Raw genomic sequence first — 18,082 nt, 5'->3', positions numbered from 1 at the left:
TATTCTCACTCATAGGTGGGAATTGAACAAAGAGATCACATGGACACAGGAAGGGGAATATCACACTCTGGGGACTGTTGTGGGGTGGGGGGAGGGGGGAGGGATAGCATTGGGAGATATACCTAATGCTAGATGACGAGTTAGTGGGTGCAGCGCACCAGCACGGCACATGTATACATATGTAACTAACCTGCACAATGTGCACATGTACCCTAAAACTTAAAGTATAATAAAAAAAAAAAAGAAATTAAAAAAAAAAAAAGCTGTTCAGCTTCCCCAAAACATCAGCCAATATTTATGTTGGAGCCACACACATTCATCAATGACATGAGCTACTTCTTTGATGAACTGAATAGTAATCAAGCATTTATTTATAGTCCCATATTGTCAAATCATGATTGAGGATAAGTTGAGTACAAAGAAAAGAGTGTCAAAAATCAAGGAAAGCATTTAGGGAGAATCAGTTGGCTCTATGGAATTCACTATGAAGTCTATGGCATATTTTATTATTTATAAATTATATTGTATAATCCTTTATCAGTAAGATATATAGTAAATTTATGCATATATAGGTACATATGTATATATATGCACAATTTTTTTTCCAGAGAGCTGGTTGTGAAATATTGACCAGCACACCCTTAATAGAAGGTGAATAGAGTGAAGGAAACTAACTGTAATCTTCTGACACGATAGAGAATAAAAAGTCTTTATTATTATTGAACTTTTCCCTCCTGTAAACTGTTTCTCAAAGCCACTGTCATAACATGTGTGTCAGTTTTTCCTTGCTCCTGCAGAGGAGCACACCAATGGAAACTTGGATTCCTGCCCTCTTCACGGCCTTGTGTCATAACACTCTCCACTTAGCACAGCGGCAGCAGCCACATTGGACTCCACAGAGTCCTTGTGCCCCACAGACAATCCAAGCCTCTGTCTGCCAAAGTCTCTATAGCCTCTGCTTATGATCCTCCTCCCCCAGCTCACTCCTAGCTTATTCTTGTTTTTTTGTTGTTTGTTTGTTTGTTTGTTTGAGACGAAGTCTCACTCTGTCGCCCAGGTCGCCCAGGCTGGAGTGCAGTGGCGCCGTCTCGGCTTACTATAAGCTCTGCCTCCCGGGTTCACGCCATTCTCCTGCGTCAGCCTCCCAAGTAGCTGGGACTGCAGGCGCCCGCCACCATGCCCGGCTAATTTTTTTTGTATTTTTAGTAGAGACGGGGTTTCATCGTGTTAGCCAGGATGGTCTTGATCTCCTGACCTCGTGATCCACCCGCCTCGGCCTCTCAAAGTGCTGGGATTACAGGCATGAGCCACCGCGCCCGGCCTCTCCTAGCCTGTTAAGTCATCCAACATATTTCCTCCTCAAAGAAGCTTTCCTTGATGACCCAAGCGCCCTCTCCTCCTTCCTCTCTATTTCATCAGACGATTTGTTTTTTGTTTTTTTTTTGGTGGCAACTATTACATTCTCTCATAAGCTTTATCTGTATGTTTATTGTAATGTCTTCTTCGTCACTCACCATAGAGTCAGATGTAATGGGAAGAGGCCATGCACGCCTGGTGCATGTTGAAGAGCCTCACACGGAGACCGTACGAAAGTACTTCCCTGAGACATGGATCTGGGATTTGGTGGTGGTAAAGTAAGTAACTTCCTGCATATGCAATATGCAACAATAGAGGTCCCTGACTATTTTCAACTCTTTGCTAGTTTTTCTGTTTTTATTGTTTTATATGTTTATGATGTACAACATGATGTTTTGATATATATATATACACATATACATAGTGAAATGATTACTACAGTCAAGCAAATTAACACATCCATTAGCTCACATTGTTACCTATTTTTGTGTGCATGGCAAGCACACCTAAAATCTATCCTCTTAGCCAAGTTTCAGTATCCAACACAGTATTATCAACTACAGTCCTCATGCTATACTTTAGATTTCTAAATTTATTCATCCTACATAACTTCAACTTTGTACCCTTTGACCTGCTTCTTCCCATCCCTGCAACCCCAACCACCGTTCTACTCTCTGTTCCTATGTATTCAACTTCTTTTAGCATCCACATACAAGTAAGATCACGCAGTACTTGTCCTGTGTCTGGCTTATTTCACTTAGCATAATCTCCCCCAGGTTCATCCATGTTGTCACAAATGGCAGGATCTTCTTCCACTTAAGGCTGAATAATATTCCATTATGCATAGCCACAATTTATTTATCCATTCACCCAGACACTTAGGTTGTTTTTATATCTTGGCAACTGTGAATAATGCTGTAATGAACACCAAAACACATATATCTCTACAAGGTGCTTATTTCATTTCCTTTGGGAGTATACCCAGAAGAGGGATTTCTGGGACATATGGTAGTTTCCATTTTAAAATTTTTGAGGTATCTCCATACTGTTTTCCATAATGGCTGTGGCAATGTACATTTGCACCAAGGGGAGTGAACAAACTCCTTCCAGAGAGACACTGGAAACAGAGTTTTATCCCTGAAACAAGCCAGTGGGGCAGGTGGAGAGAAAGAGCCGGAATGGCCATATACTCCCTTTCAGGCTCCTGGAGTCTTGTTTACTTCTCCCTTTCACTCCCAGATGCAGGCTGTTTAGAAGCCCAACCCTTAGGAGACAGCCAGAAATGGGAGATTTTGCCTGTTCTCTCTGTATTGAGCCAAGGGGTGGTGGGGGCGGGTAGCCACTGGCATTGCTCAAAGGCCTATTTAAAACCACCTCTGTGTTCACTGTGGTCTAGGGAGACTCCTGATTGAGAGCTCCATCTACTCCTGGAGCTAGGTGATTTAGGAGCCAGACCCTTAGGTAGGAGCTGTAAACATTGGGGTGCTTGATGCATAGACAAATTATTCCCAGGGTTATGTTCAGACCTGGTTTTATCCGTGGGGCGAGCCAGGGGAAGGAGGCATGGGAAGTGCCCTTACTGCTTTTCAGCCTTCCTGTAAGTCTGTCGTTTCCCTGCCCCTTCTGCTTCCCAGTGCAGGCTAGTTAGAAGCCCAACACTCAGTCAGCAACTGATAAAGTGGGTAGACGAAGCCCTTCCAGGGAGAAACTGGGAGCTGTTAGCTAATTTTTCAGTACTGAAGTACTTCTTTCAAACGCATTGCTAATTTCAGGAGATGTTTAACATAAATACATCAGCTAAGAAGTCTTACTAATCTAATTGCATCAGAGCTAAAAAAATTTTGTGCAAATTTAATTCTAAGATTTTCCAGAAAATGGGCATAATGACCTAATACAACCAAGGACTGCACAGATTGCCTGTAAGAGATCCCTCACTGGTTAGCAATCCTGAGTTAAACACAGATTCAGTCAGGCCCACTATACATAATAGTAGTAGAATTTAAAATTATAAAGCAGCCCTCAGTGAAATAGCATTTTAGAGAAGAGAACTTAAGAACAATCTCAAACTGCATATTAAATTTATAACTATATTGTCTGTAAAAGATTATGCTACAATTCTGATATACTACAATTAAAAACAGTTGGAAGAAAAGGACTTATATTCCCATCTCAATCCTTGATTATACTCTCCATTATTGGTATTTCTATTGAGTGTTTTTAAGTCATGGCAGTAGAATCATTCCTAGGGATTCTCTCCCTAGAAAGGATGTATTTAACTGCTTACTTTCTGTTCTTCACTTGCCCTCCTCCCCAGCTCATCAGGTGTGGCTGAGGTAGGAGTAACAGTCCCTGACACCATCACTGAGTGGAAGGCAGGGGCCTTCTGCCTGTCTGAAGATGCTGGACTTGGTATCTCTTCCACTGCCTCTCTCCGAGCCTTCCAGCCCTTCTTTGTGGAGCTCACAATGCCTTACTCTGTGATTCGTGGAGAGGCCTTCACACTCAAGGCCACAGTCCTAAACTACCTTCCCAAATGCATCTGGGTAAGGATCTCTTTCCTAAATTAAATACAAGGTAGCCATCAAGTAAATTAAAAGTTGCATTCCTAGGAATACTGCAAACTCTTGTATGCAAAATATGCTTACTAGATATTCATGATTATATAAGTTACAGGTTTTGAGATCTCCAAATACCAAATTGCACCATAAAGCAAGTTTCTAGCCCTTATAACCCTTCAAAGTTAGTATTTGTGTGGTATGAAGAATTCTGACAGGGGTGACAAAAGGCAGTACTCTATTCTCATGACAGATTCTACAAGGTTTCAACCTCTACGATCTCATATATTTAACTTTTCGTAGCTCATTCATTATATTAAACCTAATTTTAAAAGTCGTTTGTGAGCATCTTACCTTTGCTGAAACCATAACTGTTTATAAGTCTTGTATCCTCTGCCGGGAGATACCGGGGGAATGGTGAAAGTTCCAGACCAAAGAGGTAGAGCAGCATGCCATCATTACCTTTCCCTTCCTCTGGTCCCATCATGTGAAAGAGCAGGTTGCTTCCAAAATAACTCAGATTTACCTGTGTAAATCTGATACATTAAGATCCACTTAAATATATTTCAGGTACTTGATCTTCATTTATATCATCTTTAATGTGAGGCAACCTGAAATCTAACCAATTCCTCAAGATGCTTTACTTCAAACCCATTCTCCCTCTGTTCTCCTTCCCCCTCTACTCCCTTTCTTATGCGTGGTTTCAGGTCAGTGTGCAGCTGGAAGCCTCTCCTGCCTTCCTAGCTGTCCCAGTGGAGAAGGAACAAGCGCCTCACTGCATCTGTGCAAACGGGCGGCAAACTGTGTCCTGGGCAATAACCCCAAAGTCATTAGGTGAGCAAAAAACTCCCAGAGATAATTCTCTACTCAAAGATTGTATATGGCAGTGGGAACCTTATATTGAGTGCTACTTCCTTCAGGAAAAGACCACTAGATGCTGCGATTTTTTTCCTTTTGTCTTTTATTCTAAGATGCCTACAAGGATATCCTCAACATCTCCACCTTGAATTCTCAGTATCATTCACCTCTCATTTGCATGTTTCCGTTCCTGCTTCTGTGTTTTAATAAAACAAAAGTTTACAGAGCATTGAACATTTCTAAATCTTGAGTTTGGAGGCATGGAGGAAGGGGAAGATGCTATTCATTTCTACTGGCCTTTTTTTTCAGGAAATGTGAATTTCACTGTGAGCGCAGAGGCACTAGAGTCTCAAGAGCTGTGTGGGACTGAGGTGCCTTCAGTTCCTGAACACGGAAAGAAAGACACAGTCATCAAGCCTCTGTTGGTTGAAGTAAGTAAACCTAAATAATATATAGTCCACAATAATATATATGTGGGTAATATAATAATATATGGATATTTTATAATATTATTCTCATCTATCTCTCTGTCCTATCTCTCTCTTGATTTACTTTCTGTTTTGTTGGGGGTTTTTGTTTTTGTTTTTGTTTTTGAGGCAGAGTCTTGCTCTGTCATCCAGGCTGGAGTGCAGTGGCAGGATCTCTGCTCACTGCAACCTCCGCCTCCTGGGTTCAAGCAATTCTCGTGCCTCAGCCTCCTGAGTAGCTGGGATTACAAGTGTGCACCACCACGCCCAGCTAGTTTTTGTATTTTTAATAGAGACAGGATTTCACCACGTTGGCCAGGCTGGTCTCGAACTCCTGGCCTCAAGTGATCTGCCCACCTCAGCTTCCCAAAGTGCTGGGATTATAGGTGTGAGCCACCATGCTCAGCCTCCCTTTGATTTACTTTCTGAATTTTTCCTTCATTTGTTCATGCATCGAACTACCTCCTACATATATTGCTTATATGTACAGAATTTTCTTAGATAATACAGTTCAAATCCTTCTCTTCACTATCCAAATATCTGTGGTCCCTCCATTAACACACATGTTCTGAAGGTCAGTCCATTCTCACTAGCTTTTCTTTCTTTTACCTAAAGCCTGAAGGACTAGAGAAGGAAACAACATTCAACTCCCTACTTTGTCCATCAGGTAAGAGTCAACCATCATAATTTAAAAAACATTAAAGTCTAACATTTAAAGTTCAAAGAACATTTATATATTATTCCTACACTTTCTCTGTGATCTAAGACCTGAAACACCATCAATGCATTTGACAAATGTGGAAAATAGTTCTTAGGAAGGTCAAGTAATTTGATCAGAATATCCCTAGGCCTGCATTCTGAGTCTTGATCTTTTGCAGCACCTGTGCAAACACCAAATGACTTTCTGACCAGTGTATGGTATGGGCATAGGTAGAAAGTGGGTAGAATCAAAATTAATATTACCAAAAGGGATGTTTCCTTAAATAATTAATACTGCAAACTATGGACGGCTGAATTTAGGGCATTCTAACACTGAGTTTTCCATAGCCAACAGTATTTGATAACGGGATTGCTATTTCCCAAAGGAAAAGTTGTCATGGCCTTTACCATTATTGTCATATTAATATCTGATGCCTATCCCGTACCTAATGCCCTATCAATCATTTGAGAAGGAACTGAAGAAACTTACAAGAAAAATTTAATACACTAAGAAATTTATCAGCACAATGCATTCTCACCCCAAACCAACATTGAATCAACATCATACATAGGTTCATTGCCTTTCTCTGACTACCTACAAATTTAGTATGTTTTTCATACTAAATACTTTATCTATTCATCTGTTGCCAAGATGTAACACATAAAATGTACCCTAAAAACATAACTTCCTTGTCATTTAGCCTTATTTCTACATTTAAGTGAACTGAGTACCTATCATTCAATCCTTTTATCATGACTTCTCTGTTTCTGAGTTACTCATTTTGATGTATCTCTTAGGTGTAAGGGCTCATCATCAAATAGTTTTACTAAATTTCATTTTGATTACCAACATAATCAAATGTGCCTACCTAATTTTACAAAAATATATTCTTCTTTAAAAAAACAAAACAGAACATCACATTAAAGGTTAATGTCACCCCCCTGAACATTTTTCAGTACTTTGTCATCCATTTATCTTTAGAAATAATGTGTGTAGATGTATATGTTTGTGGATGTGTGATTTACATATAATAAACTGTATAAGTTTCATTCTATAAATCACTGTTTGTTTTTCACTCAGCATCCTGTCTTGGAGATTTATCTATGTTAAATTGTAGATCTAGGTCTTTCCTTGGAATTGCTTTTAATCCTATAATATAAATACATCACAATTCTGCTTAGTGTTTTAGTCTTCCTATATTGGTTTTTTCAACTATTCACTAGCTTTAAAAAATTAGTTAGTTAATTATAATAAGAGCCTCTTAATGAACATATGCGAGTACAGCTAGGGTAGATCCAAAATGTTAAATTCCTGAGTCAGAGAGCATATGCATAGATATGCATAGTTTTGTTTGGTTGGTTGTTGTTGTTCTTTAATTACATTGTCAACTGACCATTTATAATTGTATATATATACAGCATACAAAATGATGTTATGATTTATGAATAAAATGTGAAATAATTATATCAAGCTAACCTGAAATACTTATGTTTTGTGGTGGGAACATTTGAAATTCTCTAAGCAAGTTTGAAACATACAATACACTATTATTAACTATATTCACCATGCTGTGCAATAGATCCCAAAAAGAAAAAAATGTATTCCTTCTGTCTGAGACTTTGTGTCCCTTGAACACCACCTTCCTTTTACTCCAGCTTCATCCTCCATAACCACCATTCTACTCTCTGCTCCTGTGAATTTGAATGTTTTAGCTTCCACATACAAATGAGAACATGCAATATTTGTTTTCCTATACCTGGCTTATTTCACTTAACATAATCTCCTCCAGATTTAATCATGCTGCTCTAAATAGCAGAATGTTCTTGTTTTTTAAAATGGAATGGAATTCTATGTGTATATACCAAATTTTCTTTATCTGTTCATCTGTTGATGACACTTATGATTCCATAACTAGACATCAGTAATTTGATAGGGATTACATTGAATATGTAGATTGCTTTGGGTAGTGTGGACATTTTAACAGTATTAATTCTTCCAATCCATGAACATTGTATGTTTTTTTCATTTATTTGTGTTCTCTTTGATTTCTTTCATCAGTGTTTTATAATTTTCAGTGTACATTTCACCGCCTTGATTAGATTTATTTCTACATATTGTTTATAGCTATTGTAAATGGGATTGTTTTTATTTCTTTTTCAATCATTCATTGTTAGTGTACAGAAAATACTACTGATTTTTATGTGTTAATTTTGTATCTTGCAACTTTATTGCATTCATTTATAAGTTCTTGCAGCCCTTTGGTGAAGTCTTTTGAGCTTCCAATATATAAGATAATGTCATCACCAACAGTGAAAATTTTACTTCTTCCTTGTCAATTTGGATATTTTTCATTTCTTTTTCATGTTTGATTGCTCTTGCTGCTACTTCCAGTGCTACTTTGAAAATAAATGGTGACAGTGGGTATCCTTATCTTGTTCCAGATCTTAAAGGAAAGTCTTTCAATTTTCCACTGTTAAATATGTAAGCTATAGGTTTATCATACATGCCCTTTATTGTGTTGAGGAACATTGCTTGTATATCTAATTTGGTGAGCGTTTTATCATAAAAGAGCATTGAATTTTGTCAAATACTTTTTCTCCATCTAACAAGATGATGGTATGGTTTTTACCTTTCATTCTGTAAATGTGATGTATCACATTTATTGATATGCATATGTTGAACAATTTTTGCATCTCAGGGATAAATCCCACTTGACTAGGTAGATGATCCTTTTAATGTATTGTTGGATTTAGTCTGCTAGTTTATTTCATGTGGTTGGTTGGTTGGTTTAGTTTTTTAAGTGATGAGCTTTTGCTGTGTTCCCCAGGCTGGACTTGAACTCCTGAGTTCAAGCAATCCTACCAACTCAGCCACCCACAGGTGTATGCCACCATGCTTAGCTGCTATGCTAGTATTTTATTGAGGATTTTTGCATCTATATTCATCAAGAATATGGCCTGTAATTCTTTTTTGTAATGTCTTTTTATGACATTGGTATCAGGGTAATGCTTGCCTCATAAAATGAGCTTGAAAGTATTCCTTCCTCTTCCAGCTTTTGGCAGAGTTTGAGAAGGATTGGTATTCATTCTTTTTAAATGGTAAGTAGAACCTAGCAGTGAAGCCAACAGTTATTAGGCTTTTCTTTAATGGAAAACTTTTTATTACTGATTCAATCTCCTTACTCATTATTTGTCAGTTCAGATTTTCTATTTCTTCATGATTCAGTCTTGGTAGTACATATATGTCTAGGAATGCATTCATTTCTTCTAGATCATCCAATTTATTGGTGTATACTTATGCATAATAGTCTCTTATGATCCTTTGTATTTCTGTGGTATCAGCCATAATTTCTCTTTCATTTCTGATTTTATATATTTAAGGCCTCCCTCTTTTTTCTTAGCTAACCTAGCTAAAAGTTTTTGTCTGTCTTTTTAAAAAAACAATTCAGTTTCATTGATCTTTTGTATTCTTTTTCTAGTCTCTATTTGATTTATTTCTGCTCTAATCTTTATTATTTTCCTTTCTTCTGCCAATTTTGAGCTTAGTTTGTTCTTCTTTTCCTATTTCTCTGAGGAATATCATTAGTATCTTTATTGGAAAATTTTCTTCTTTTTTGGTGTTTATTGTTATAAGCTTTCCTCTTAGAATTGCTTTTACTTTATGCTATGTTTTGTTATGCTCCATTTCCATGTTCATTTGTCTTAAGATATTTTTGAATTTCCTTTTAAATTTCTTTATTGACCCATTGGCTGTTCAGGAGCATGTCATTTAATTTTCATATATTTGTGAATATTTTCTAATTCCTCCTGTTACTCATTTCTAGTTTTCATAGTATTGTGGTCAGAAAAGATACTTGATATGATGAAACGATTTCAGTCTTCTTAAATTTGCTAAGACTTATTTTGTGGGCTAAGATATGATCTATCTTGGAGAATGTTTCTTGTGTGCTTGAGATGAAATGTTCTGTATGTATCCATTAGGTCTATTTGATCTAAAGTGTTGGTCAAGTTCAACGTTTTCTTACTAATTTTCTTTCTGGATAATCTATCCATTTTTTAAAGTGAGATGTTGAAATTCCCTGATATTACTGCATTGCAACATATCTCTCCCTTCAACCTTTAATATTTGTTTTATATATTTAGGTGCTCCAATGTTGGATATGTATAGATTTACAATTGTTATATCCTTTTGATGAATTGACCCTTTTATCATTATATAATGTTCTCCTTTGTCTCTTTGTACAGTTTTTGACTTTAAGTCTGTTTTGTTGAATATAAGTATAGCTACCCCTGCTCTCTTTTAGTCCCAATTTACCTAGAACATCTTTTTCCTTCTCTTCACTTTCAGTCTATGTGTGTCCTTAAAAATTAGGTGAGTCTCTTGTAATTAGCATATGTTTCGGTCCTGTTTTTTTAAATCCATTTAGTCACTTTATGTCTTTTAAATGGGGAATTTAGTCCATTCGCATTCAAGGTAATTATTAATTTAAAAATGACTTGGTACTACCATTTTGTTGTTTTCTGGTTGTTTTGCTTCTTTGTTCCTCTTTTGCTGTCTTCCTTTGTGGTCTGATGTTCTGTAGTGGTATGATTTGAATCTTTTAAAATTTTTGTTCTGTACTTCTATTAAAGATTTTTGTCTTGCTGTTACTATGAGGTTTACAGTCAATTTCAAGCTGATAACAACTTAACTTTGCATTCTTTCACTCCCCCACACACATTTTATGTCGTTGATGTCAGAATTTACATATTTTGTAACGTGTATTTATTGACAATTTATTTTTAGCTATGCTTGTTATTAATATTTTGTCTTTTAACCCTTGTACTAGAGATAAAATTGCTTTAAATACCATCATTACAGTCATAGAGTATTTTGAATATGGCTCTATATTACTTATACCATTAAATTTTGTGCTTTTGTGTTTTTGTATTATTAATTAGGGGCCTTTTGTTTCAGCTTAAAGAACTCCCTTCAGTAATTCCTGAAGGCAGGCCTAATGTTGATGACTCCCTTAACTTTTAGTTTGTCTAGGAATGTTTTATTTCTCTCTCATTTCTGAAAGACAGCTTTGCTGGATGAAGAATTCTTGATTCCACGTTGTTTTTATTTTTGTTTTCCTTCAGTACTTTGAATATATTATTCCACTCTCCCTCAGCCTGCAGGGTTCCTGCTAAAAATCCATGGATAGTTGTATTGGAATTCCGTTGTATGTGATATGTTTCTTTATCACCTTCTGCTTTCAGAATTTTTTCTTTGTCTTTGATTTTTGATAGTTTAATTATTGTGCCTTAGTGAGCAGTTCTTTCATTTGAATTTCACTGGAGACCTCTGTGCCTCCTGTGCTTGGATGCTAGCATCTATCCTCTAATTAGGGAAGTTTTCAGCCATTATTGCTTTTTTTTTTTTTTCTGATTCTATACTCTTTTTTCATTATTGCTTTAAATGTGCTTTTTATAGTCTCTTTCTTCTTCTTCTGGACTTTCTTTAATGCAAAGGTTTGATTTCATGATGATGTCCCATAATTTTCATAGGCTTTCTTCATTCTTTTGTCTTTCTGCTCTTCTGCCTGGATAATTCCGAATACTCTATCTTTGAGCTCACTGATTCCTCTGCTTGATCAAGTCTGCTGTTGAGCTTACTTTGAATTTTTAATTTTAGTCATTGTATTCTTTATTTCCAGGATTTCTATTTGGTTTCTTTTTGATTGTTTCTATTTATTTTTTATTTTACAATATTAGCTAAGTTGCAGATAATTGTTTCTATTTCTTTTTTTTTTATACTTTAAGTTCTAGGGTACATGTGCACAACGTGCAGGTTTATTATATATGTATACATGTGCCATGTTGGTGTGCTGCACCCATTAATTCATCATTTACATTAGGTATATCTCCTAATGCTATCCCTCCCCCCCTCCCGTCACCCCACAATAGGCCCCGGTGTGTGATGTTCCCCTTCCTGTGTCCAAGTGTTCTCATTGTTCAATTCCCACCTATGAGTGAGAACATGCGGTGTTTGTTTTTTTGTCCTTGCGATAGTTTGCTGAGAATGATGGTTTCCAGCTTCATCCATGTCCCAGGAAACAACAGGTGCTGGAGAGGATGTGGAGAAATAGGAACACTTTTACACTGTTGGTGGGACTGTAAACTAGTTCAACCACTGTGGAAGTCAATGTGGCGATTCCTCAGGGATCTAGAACTAGAAATACCATTTGACCCAGCCATCCCATTACTGGGTATATACCCAAAGGATTATAAATCATGCTGCTATAAAGACACATGCACACATATGTTTATTGTGGCACTATTCACAATTGTTTCTATTTCTATGTCAAACTTCTCACTTTGTTGGTGTATTGTTTTGCAAATTTCATTTAATTTTGTATTTATATATTCTTGTAGTTCACTGAATTTCTTCAAGAGGATTATTCTGAATTCTTTGTCAGTGATTTCATAGATCTTTATTTCTATGAGGTCAATTTTTTGAGCTTGGTCAGTTTCTTTTGGAGGTGTCATCATTCCTTGATTCTTCGTAATCCTGTGTCCTTGCATTGTTTGTGCATTTGAGGAGAAAGCCACTTCTTCTGGTTTATATATGTATTCTTTGGCAGGGATAAAGGTTTGCTATTTAGTCTAGCCTATAATTCTGGAAAGATCAGTTGGTGACAACCTTGAGCAGGCAGAGCTTTTCATGGGTTCCCTAGTTGGCTGGGCCACTGCCTTTGCTCTTATGTTTGGTAGGGCCACTGGTTGGGCCTTGCTCTCTGGCAAGATCACTGTTTTGTCTCTGCTATCTGGTGGAACTGCTGGCTGGGTACTGCAATGGCCTCTAGTCAGGCCAGTCACAAGATGTGTTGCCTGGCTGGATGATTCTGCTATTTGGGACCTGAAGTTAGGCAAGGTCACAATCTGGGCTGTGAGTTTAGGTAGAGTTGTTGCTTGGGATGGGCAGAAATAAATACTATACTTCTTAGATGTGCATAATAGAGGATTGCTACCCCACCCTTGTGAATGGAGCCATGGAGTGAGGTTTTGGCTGAGTTGAGCTACCCTTTAGACTCCCAGGTCAAGCATATTTAACCCCTACACTTCTATGAAATACACAGAGGTGGTGTCTGCTACCTGGGTGGGGTCACTGGCATAACCTCTGAAGCTGGGCTTACAGACTGGCCATCTGGAAACTCAAGCTAGGTTGAACTTCCCAACATGCTTCTGAAAGTGACCAGCTCAGTTTTGCAGATGGGCTGTGCAGTTGGCTGGTATCTCTGAATGGGTGCCATAGATGGCAGAAACACAGAAGCACTACCAAAATCCACATGCTGGTCACTGTGAGCTCTGTCCTTCTTTGTTTCTACCTGACCTCATTACTTCCTGTGTTCCTGGTGAAATGAGACCAGAGTGGGCTTCCTGAGAAGTGTCTTTGAATACTTGAGAATCTTGATGTCTACCCCTGGTTCTCTTCCCCCCTGTAGAAACTGTGACCCCAGGGAACTCCTCTCTATCTGGCATTGTGCTAACCTAAAGGAGTGGGAACAATGACATGGTCAAAGTGAGACCATTCTTCCTACCCTTCTAATTTGTCTTCACTCAGTTCTGTGAACAATGTAGGTGTCCTAGACTTGTTTCCAAGTATTTGGGTTTTCAAAATAGATTTTCTGATCTGTGGATAGCAGCTAGTTGGACTTTCTGTGGAGGGAGGAAGATCCTGAGACTTTCTAGTCCATCATCTTGCTTTATTCTGAATTTTAATAGAACTACAAAAAGAAAATCCTCCTCTTTATTACCTAAATGCATTTATACTTCCACCAGAATACATTTCCATAGTGTTATATTTGCCATCATCTGTTACCATCAAAGTTTTTAATTTTAATTTTTGCCAAAAATTTAGAAAAAAAAATTTTGCTGTTGTTTTAATTTATATTTTCTTAATTACAAGGATGACCTTTTTTTTGCATGTTTATTAATTGCCTTTATAATCTTTGGCCATTTGTCTTTTGAGTAGTTTTTTTTCTGACTCAGTTGTATGACACTAATTCTTTATCTGTTGAATATGTTGCAGATATTTTCTTTCACTTGGTCATTTTTTTAACTTTGTTTATGGCATCTGTTTTTTTACAAAAGTTTTAACGTTAATTTTATGAGAAAGGGAAGATAACTGCTACATTTTTCATTTGTATATAATTCACCAATATTAAAATTGTAGTAAATGTATGTTCATCAGTAGCAGTTATTTTATTTTCAGTGAGTCAAGCATTTTATTTTGCTTAGCCATTTGTCCTTTAACTATGCTTATGGCTTTTTTTTTAAGAAACATTTTAATATGAATTTTATGAGGAAGGGATTCAGTATGAAAATAAATACTATACTTCTCTCATTTTCATTTCATATAATTTACCAAGATTAAAATGGAAGTAAATGTATGTTCATGAGTAGTAATTATTTTATTTTCAATGCATCAAATACTGTTCATCTTCACTTCCTTACCCTCAATTTTCTAGGTTTCCCATAAAAATACTATCTTTATATCTGAAATTTGAAGAAAGAACATAGCATTATTATAGAATTCAGGACCTTTTGTGGGTAATTTTACTTATGTATACTTATAGGGCTTTGTTGTTGGTGTTTTCTCCATACAACTGTTGAGTAAGGAAGTTGGCGGTGGGAACTAAATAGATCACCTTGTGATAACCGTCTTGTGTCAGCCATCAGATGACAGCAACTGAATCACAACATCACCAGGCTCTTACAATTTGTTGTCTTATTTGGCATGCAATTCTACATAAATTACTGAAAAGATCATTGAAGAAGAAATTCTGAAAATCACAGGAAACCAGTAGCCCATTTTTAAGATATTTATATATTACTGTTGTATTAAAGGCGGACAACTTTTCAGGAGGAGTTTAGGTATAAGGCATAGTCCTAGCTTCTGGGTCATAGAGCTGTTTAGAAAGATATAATGCAGAAATAATTTTCATATGTCTGATTTCCTTATTTCTCTAGGTGGTGAGGTTTCTGAAGAATTATCCCTGAAACTGCCACCAAATGTGGTAGAAGAATCTGCCCGAGCTTCTCTCTCAGTTTTGGGTGAGTCTCCAGCCCCTAGTGGATCCGGGCATTAACAGCTTCTATTATACTATTTTTATTTCCCATAAATATTTACTAAAAATAATACTATAATTTTAACTTCTTTCTTCTCTTCTTCTTTGGGCTTGTTTATTGCTTTCAATCATACTTCTATCCCTGGAAGAATCATCCTTCCTAAAAATTCTCAATTTCTAAGCTCAACTAATTATTTCTGCTTAATGACTTTGATAGATGATAATCTCCAAGCTTTATGACTTCCCATCTCTCCCATTCTCTAGGAGACATATTAGGCTCTGCCATGCAAAACACACAAAATCTTCTCCAGATGCCCTATGGCTGTGGAGAGCAGAATATGGTCCTCTTTGCTCCTAACATCTATGTACTGGATTATCTAAATGAAACACAGCAGCTTACTCCAGAGATCAAGTCCAAGGCCATTGGCTATCTCAACACTGGTGAGTGATTACTTGAGTAAGGGAAAACTTGAATGTTATTTCAACTGGATTTCCCAGTAGGTTTCAGTTACTTATGAATATTATGATACGTTAGCTTAGCTCACTATGATAGCTGCTATGATAGTTAATTTCAAGGAAACTATCCACTTTCCAACCTCCAATAAAATATTTAAGGCTCAGAAACTCCTAATCTATGACAACAAAATTTAAGAAATGTCACAAGAGAAGCCAAGGTACTTTAGTAATTTCTCCACCCTCAGCATGCACATTAATCCATTGTGCTGTTTCATTAATCTTCCTTCCCAGGTTACCAGAGACAGTTGAACTACAAACACTACGATGGCTCCTACAGCACCTTTGGGGAGCGATATGGCAGGAACCAGGGCAACACCTGGTAAGGAAAGAACAATTTTTTGAGCTTCTTTTTGTGTGCCAGCTCTTTTACATGTATTACCTCAATTATATTCACAGCAACACTATCAGATATGTATTATCAGACTGATGGTTTGTTATACTAGATAAATCCACTAAGATTAGCAAGGTAACCAGAAGAAAACCTGATATCCAAATACATGTTATGTTAGGCTTGTTTCCAAAATTGATCCTATTAATAATGTACCAAGGTTTTCTTTCTGAAATGGCTATTCTTTCTAAAGTAGCTGCCATAACCATGAGTTTTAAAATGATATTGCCAGTGAACATATACAACTTCCAGATAAACCATGTTAACTTCAGCTTATATTGTCACATTCTAAGTCATTCAGCTTGACTTGGAATGAATTCATTAATAAGAGGAAATAATTGAGAAGGAAACAGTAATATAAAACATTTTTTAAATCCCTAAAGTAAAGCAATATTAAAATTTACTGCATGTAAGAGCTGCATGTGAGAAGATTCTGTCATCTGCAGAAGGAAATCTCTAAAGATAAGAGAGATTTAAAGCCTTACTCAAGTAACTAACAAAAATAAGTACATTCAAATTACTTGAATGTAAATTTGTTCAACCATTGTGGAAGACAGTATGGCGATTCTTCAAGGATCTAGAACCAGAAATACCATTTGACCTAGTAATCCCATTACTGGGTATATACCCAAAGGAATATAAATCATTCTACTATAATGACACATGCACACGTATGTTTATCGTGGCACTATTTACAATAACAAAGTCATGGAACTAACCCAAATGCTCATCACTGACAGACTGGATAAAGCAAATGTGGTACATATACACCATGGAATACTATGCAGCAATAAAAAGAAATGAGATCATGTCCTTTGCAGGGACATGGATGAAGCTGGAAGCCATCAGCCTCAGCAAACTAACACAGGGACAGAAAACCAAACACCACATGTTCTCACTCATAAGTGGGAGTTAAGCAATGAGAACACATGGACACAGGGACAGGAACAACACACACCAGGGCCTGTTGGGAAGTGTGGGGTGACGGGAGGGAACTAAGTGGATGGGTCAATAGGTGCAAGAAACCACCATGGCACACGTATACTTATGTAACAAACCTGCACATTCTTTACATGTATCTCGGAACTAAAATAAAATTAAATATACTTAGACTCCCTGTGGCAAAGAGAGAGTTAGCAAGGAAATACTACATCTAGCAGATTAATCAGGCAGACTAAAGATTAATCAAGGAGATAAGATCTCTAAGTACACAAGAATTTTGTTAGCTAACTCACATCATATGAAGCCTGTTGCTGTGAAGTGGTTATAAAACCATTCTGACAACATAAACATCATGATTGCTTCCTCCCTGGTCAGGCTCACAGCCTTTGTTCTGAAGACTTTTGCCCAAGCTCGAGCCTACATCTTCATCGATGAAGCACACATTACCCAAGCCCTCATATGGCTCTCCCAGAGGCAGAAGGACAATGGCTGTTTCAGGAGCTCTGGGTCACTGCTCAACAATGCCATAAAGGTGAATCATTCTGGAGCTAGTTTTGATTTGTCCATTATGATATCTGCAAGGATGAGGATAGGAAGTGATAATGTGAAAAATTCTAAGGGAAAGCCTCAGAGGAAAATAAAACCTGGATGGCACCAAAAAAGAGGGGATAGAACAAAAGTTGATTGTGATACTTTGCCCTATAGGGATGGATATGGGTAAGGATGAATTCCATGACACAGCAGAACAGAAAGAACTAATCAATAGCATTCTCAGAAGTTGAATTATTCAAATCTCTCTCTCGTATTCACAGGGAGGAGTAGAAGATGAAGTGACCCTCTCCGCCTATATCACCATCGCCCTTCTGGAGATTCCTCTCACAGTCACTGTAGGTACCACCCCATTCCTCTGCTGAAGGAGAGTTCTGGATGCAACGAAACTGCTGACCTGCTGTCTGAAATACTATCCTATTAAAAGCAAAGCATCAGCTTTCTTTCTATGCAATGCCAGTGCTTCCCAGATCTACAGAGAATTTGGTCAGCCCATTAAGAAAGGTTTAAATTTTCCCAGTAATTCCCCTAGGCTATTTACCACCACCACTCAAAAAAGAATCTTAAAGATATATCTTTTGAATGTGAGAATAACAGATAAAAATACTATTATATCTATCGATAAAAATGAGGAATCGTTGGAAAAATGCGTTTGCA

At 37.1% G+C, this 18,082-nt stretch overlaps 1 protein-coding gene across 1 annotated transcript in view; it reads left to right on the top strand.

The window, feature by feature from the left end:
- Positions 1-18,082, top strand: part of LOC100979269 (alpha-2-macroglobulin) — a 48,627-nt gene that overhangs the window by 21,235 nt on the left and 9,310 nt on the right. The window contains exons 18-27 of the mRNA XM_003804533.5: positions 1,520-1,634; positions 3,671-3,899; positions 4,619-4,745; positions 5,079-5,200; positions 5,852-5,903; positions 14,933-15,016; positions 15,295-15,471; positions 15,778-15,865; positions 17,252-17,408; positions 17,689-17,763. Coding sequence (XP_003804581.3) covers positions 1,520-1,634; positions 3,671-3,899; positions 4,619-4,745; positions 5,079-5,200; positions 5,852-5,903; positions 14,933-15,016; positions 15,295-15,471; positions 15,778-15,865; positions 17,252-17,408; positions 17,689-17,763 — 1,226 coding nt within the window. The remainder of the gene's footprint in view (positions 1-1,519; positions 1,635-3,670; positions 3,900-4,618; positions 4,746-5,078; positions 5,201-5,851; positions 5,904-14,932; positions 15,017-15,294; positions 15,472-15,777; positions 15,866-17,251; positions 17,409-17,688; positions 17,764-18,082) is intronic.

Source organism: Pan paniscus, chromosome 10 (genome assembly GCF_029289425.2).
Source record: "Pan paniscus chromosome 10, NHGRI_mPanPan1-v2.0_pri, whole genome shotgun sequence".
Taxonomy (NCBI): domain Eukaryota; kingdom Metazoa; phylum Chordata; class Mammalia; order Primates; family Hominidae; genus Pan; species Pan paniscus.
This window is presented reverse-complemented; position numbering and strand designations above follow the sequence as displayed.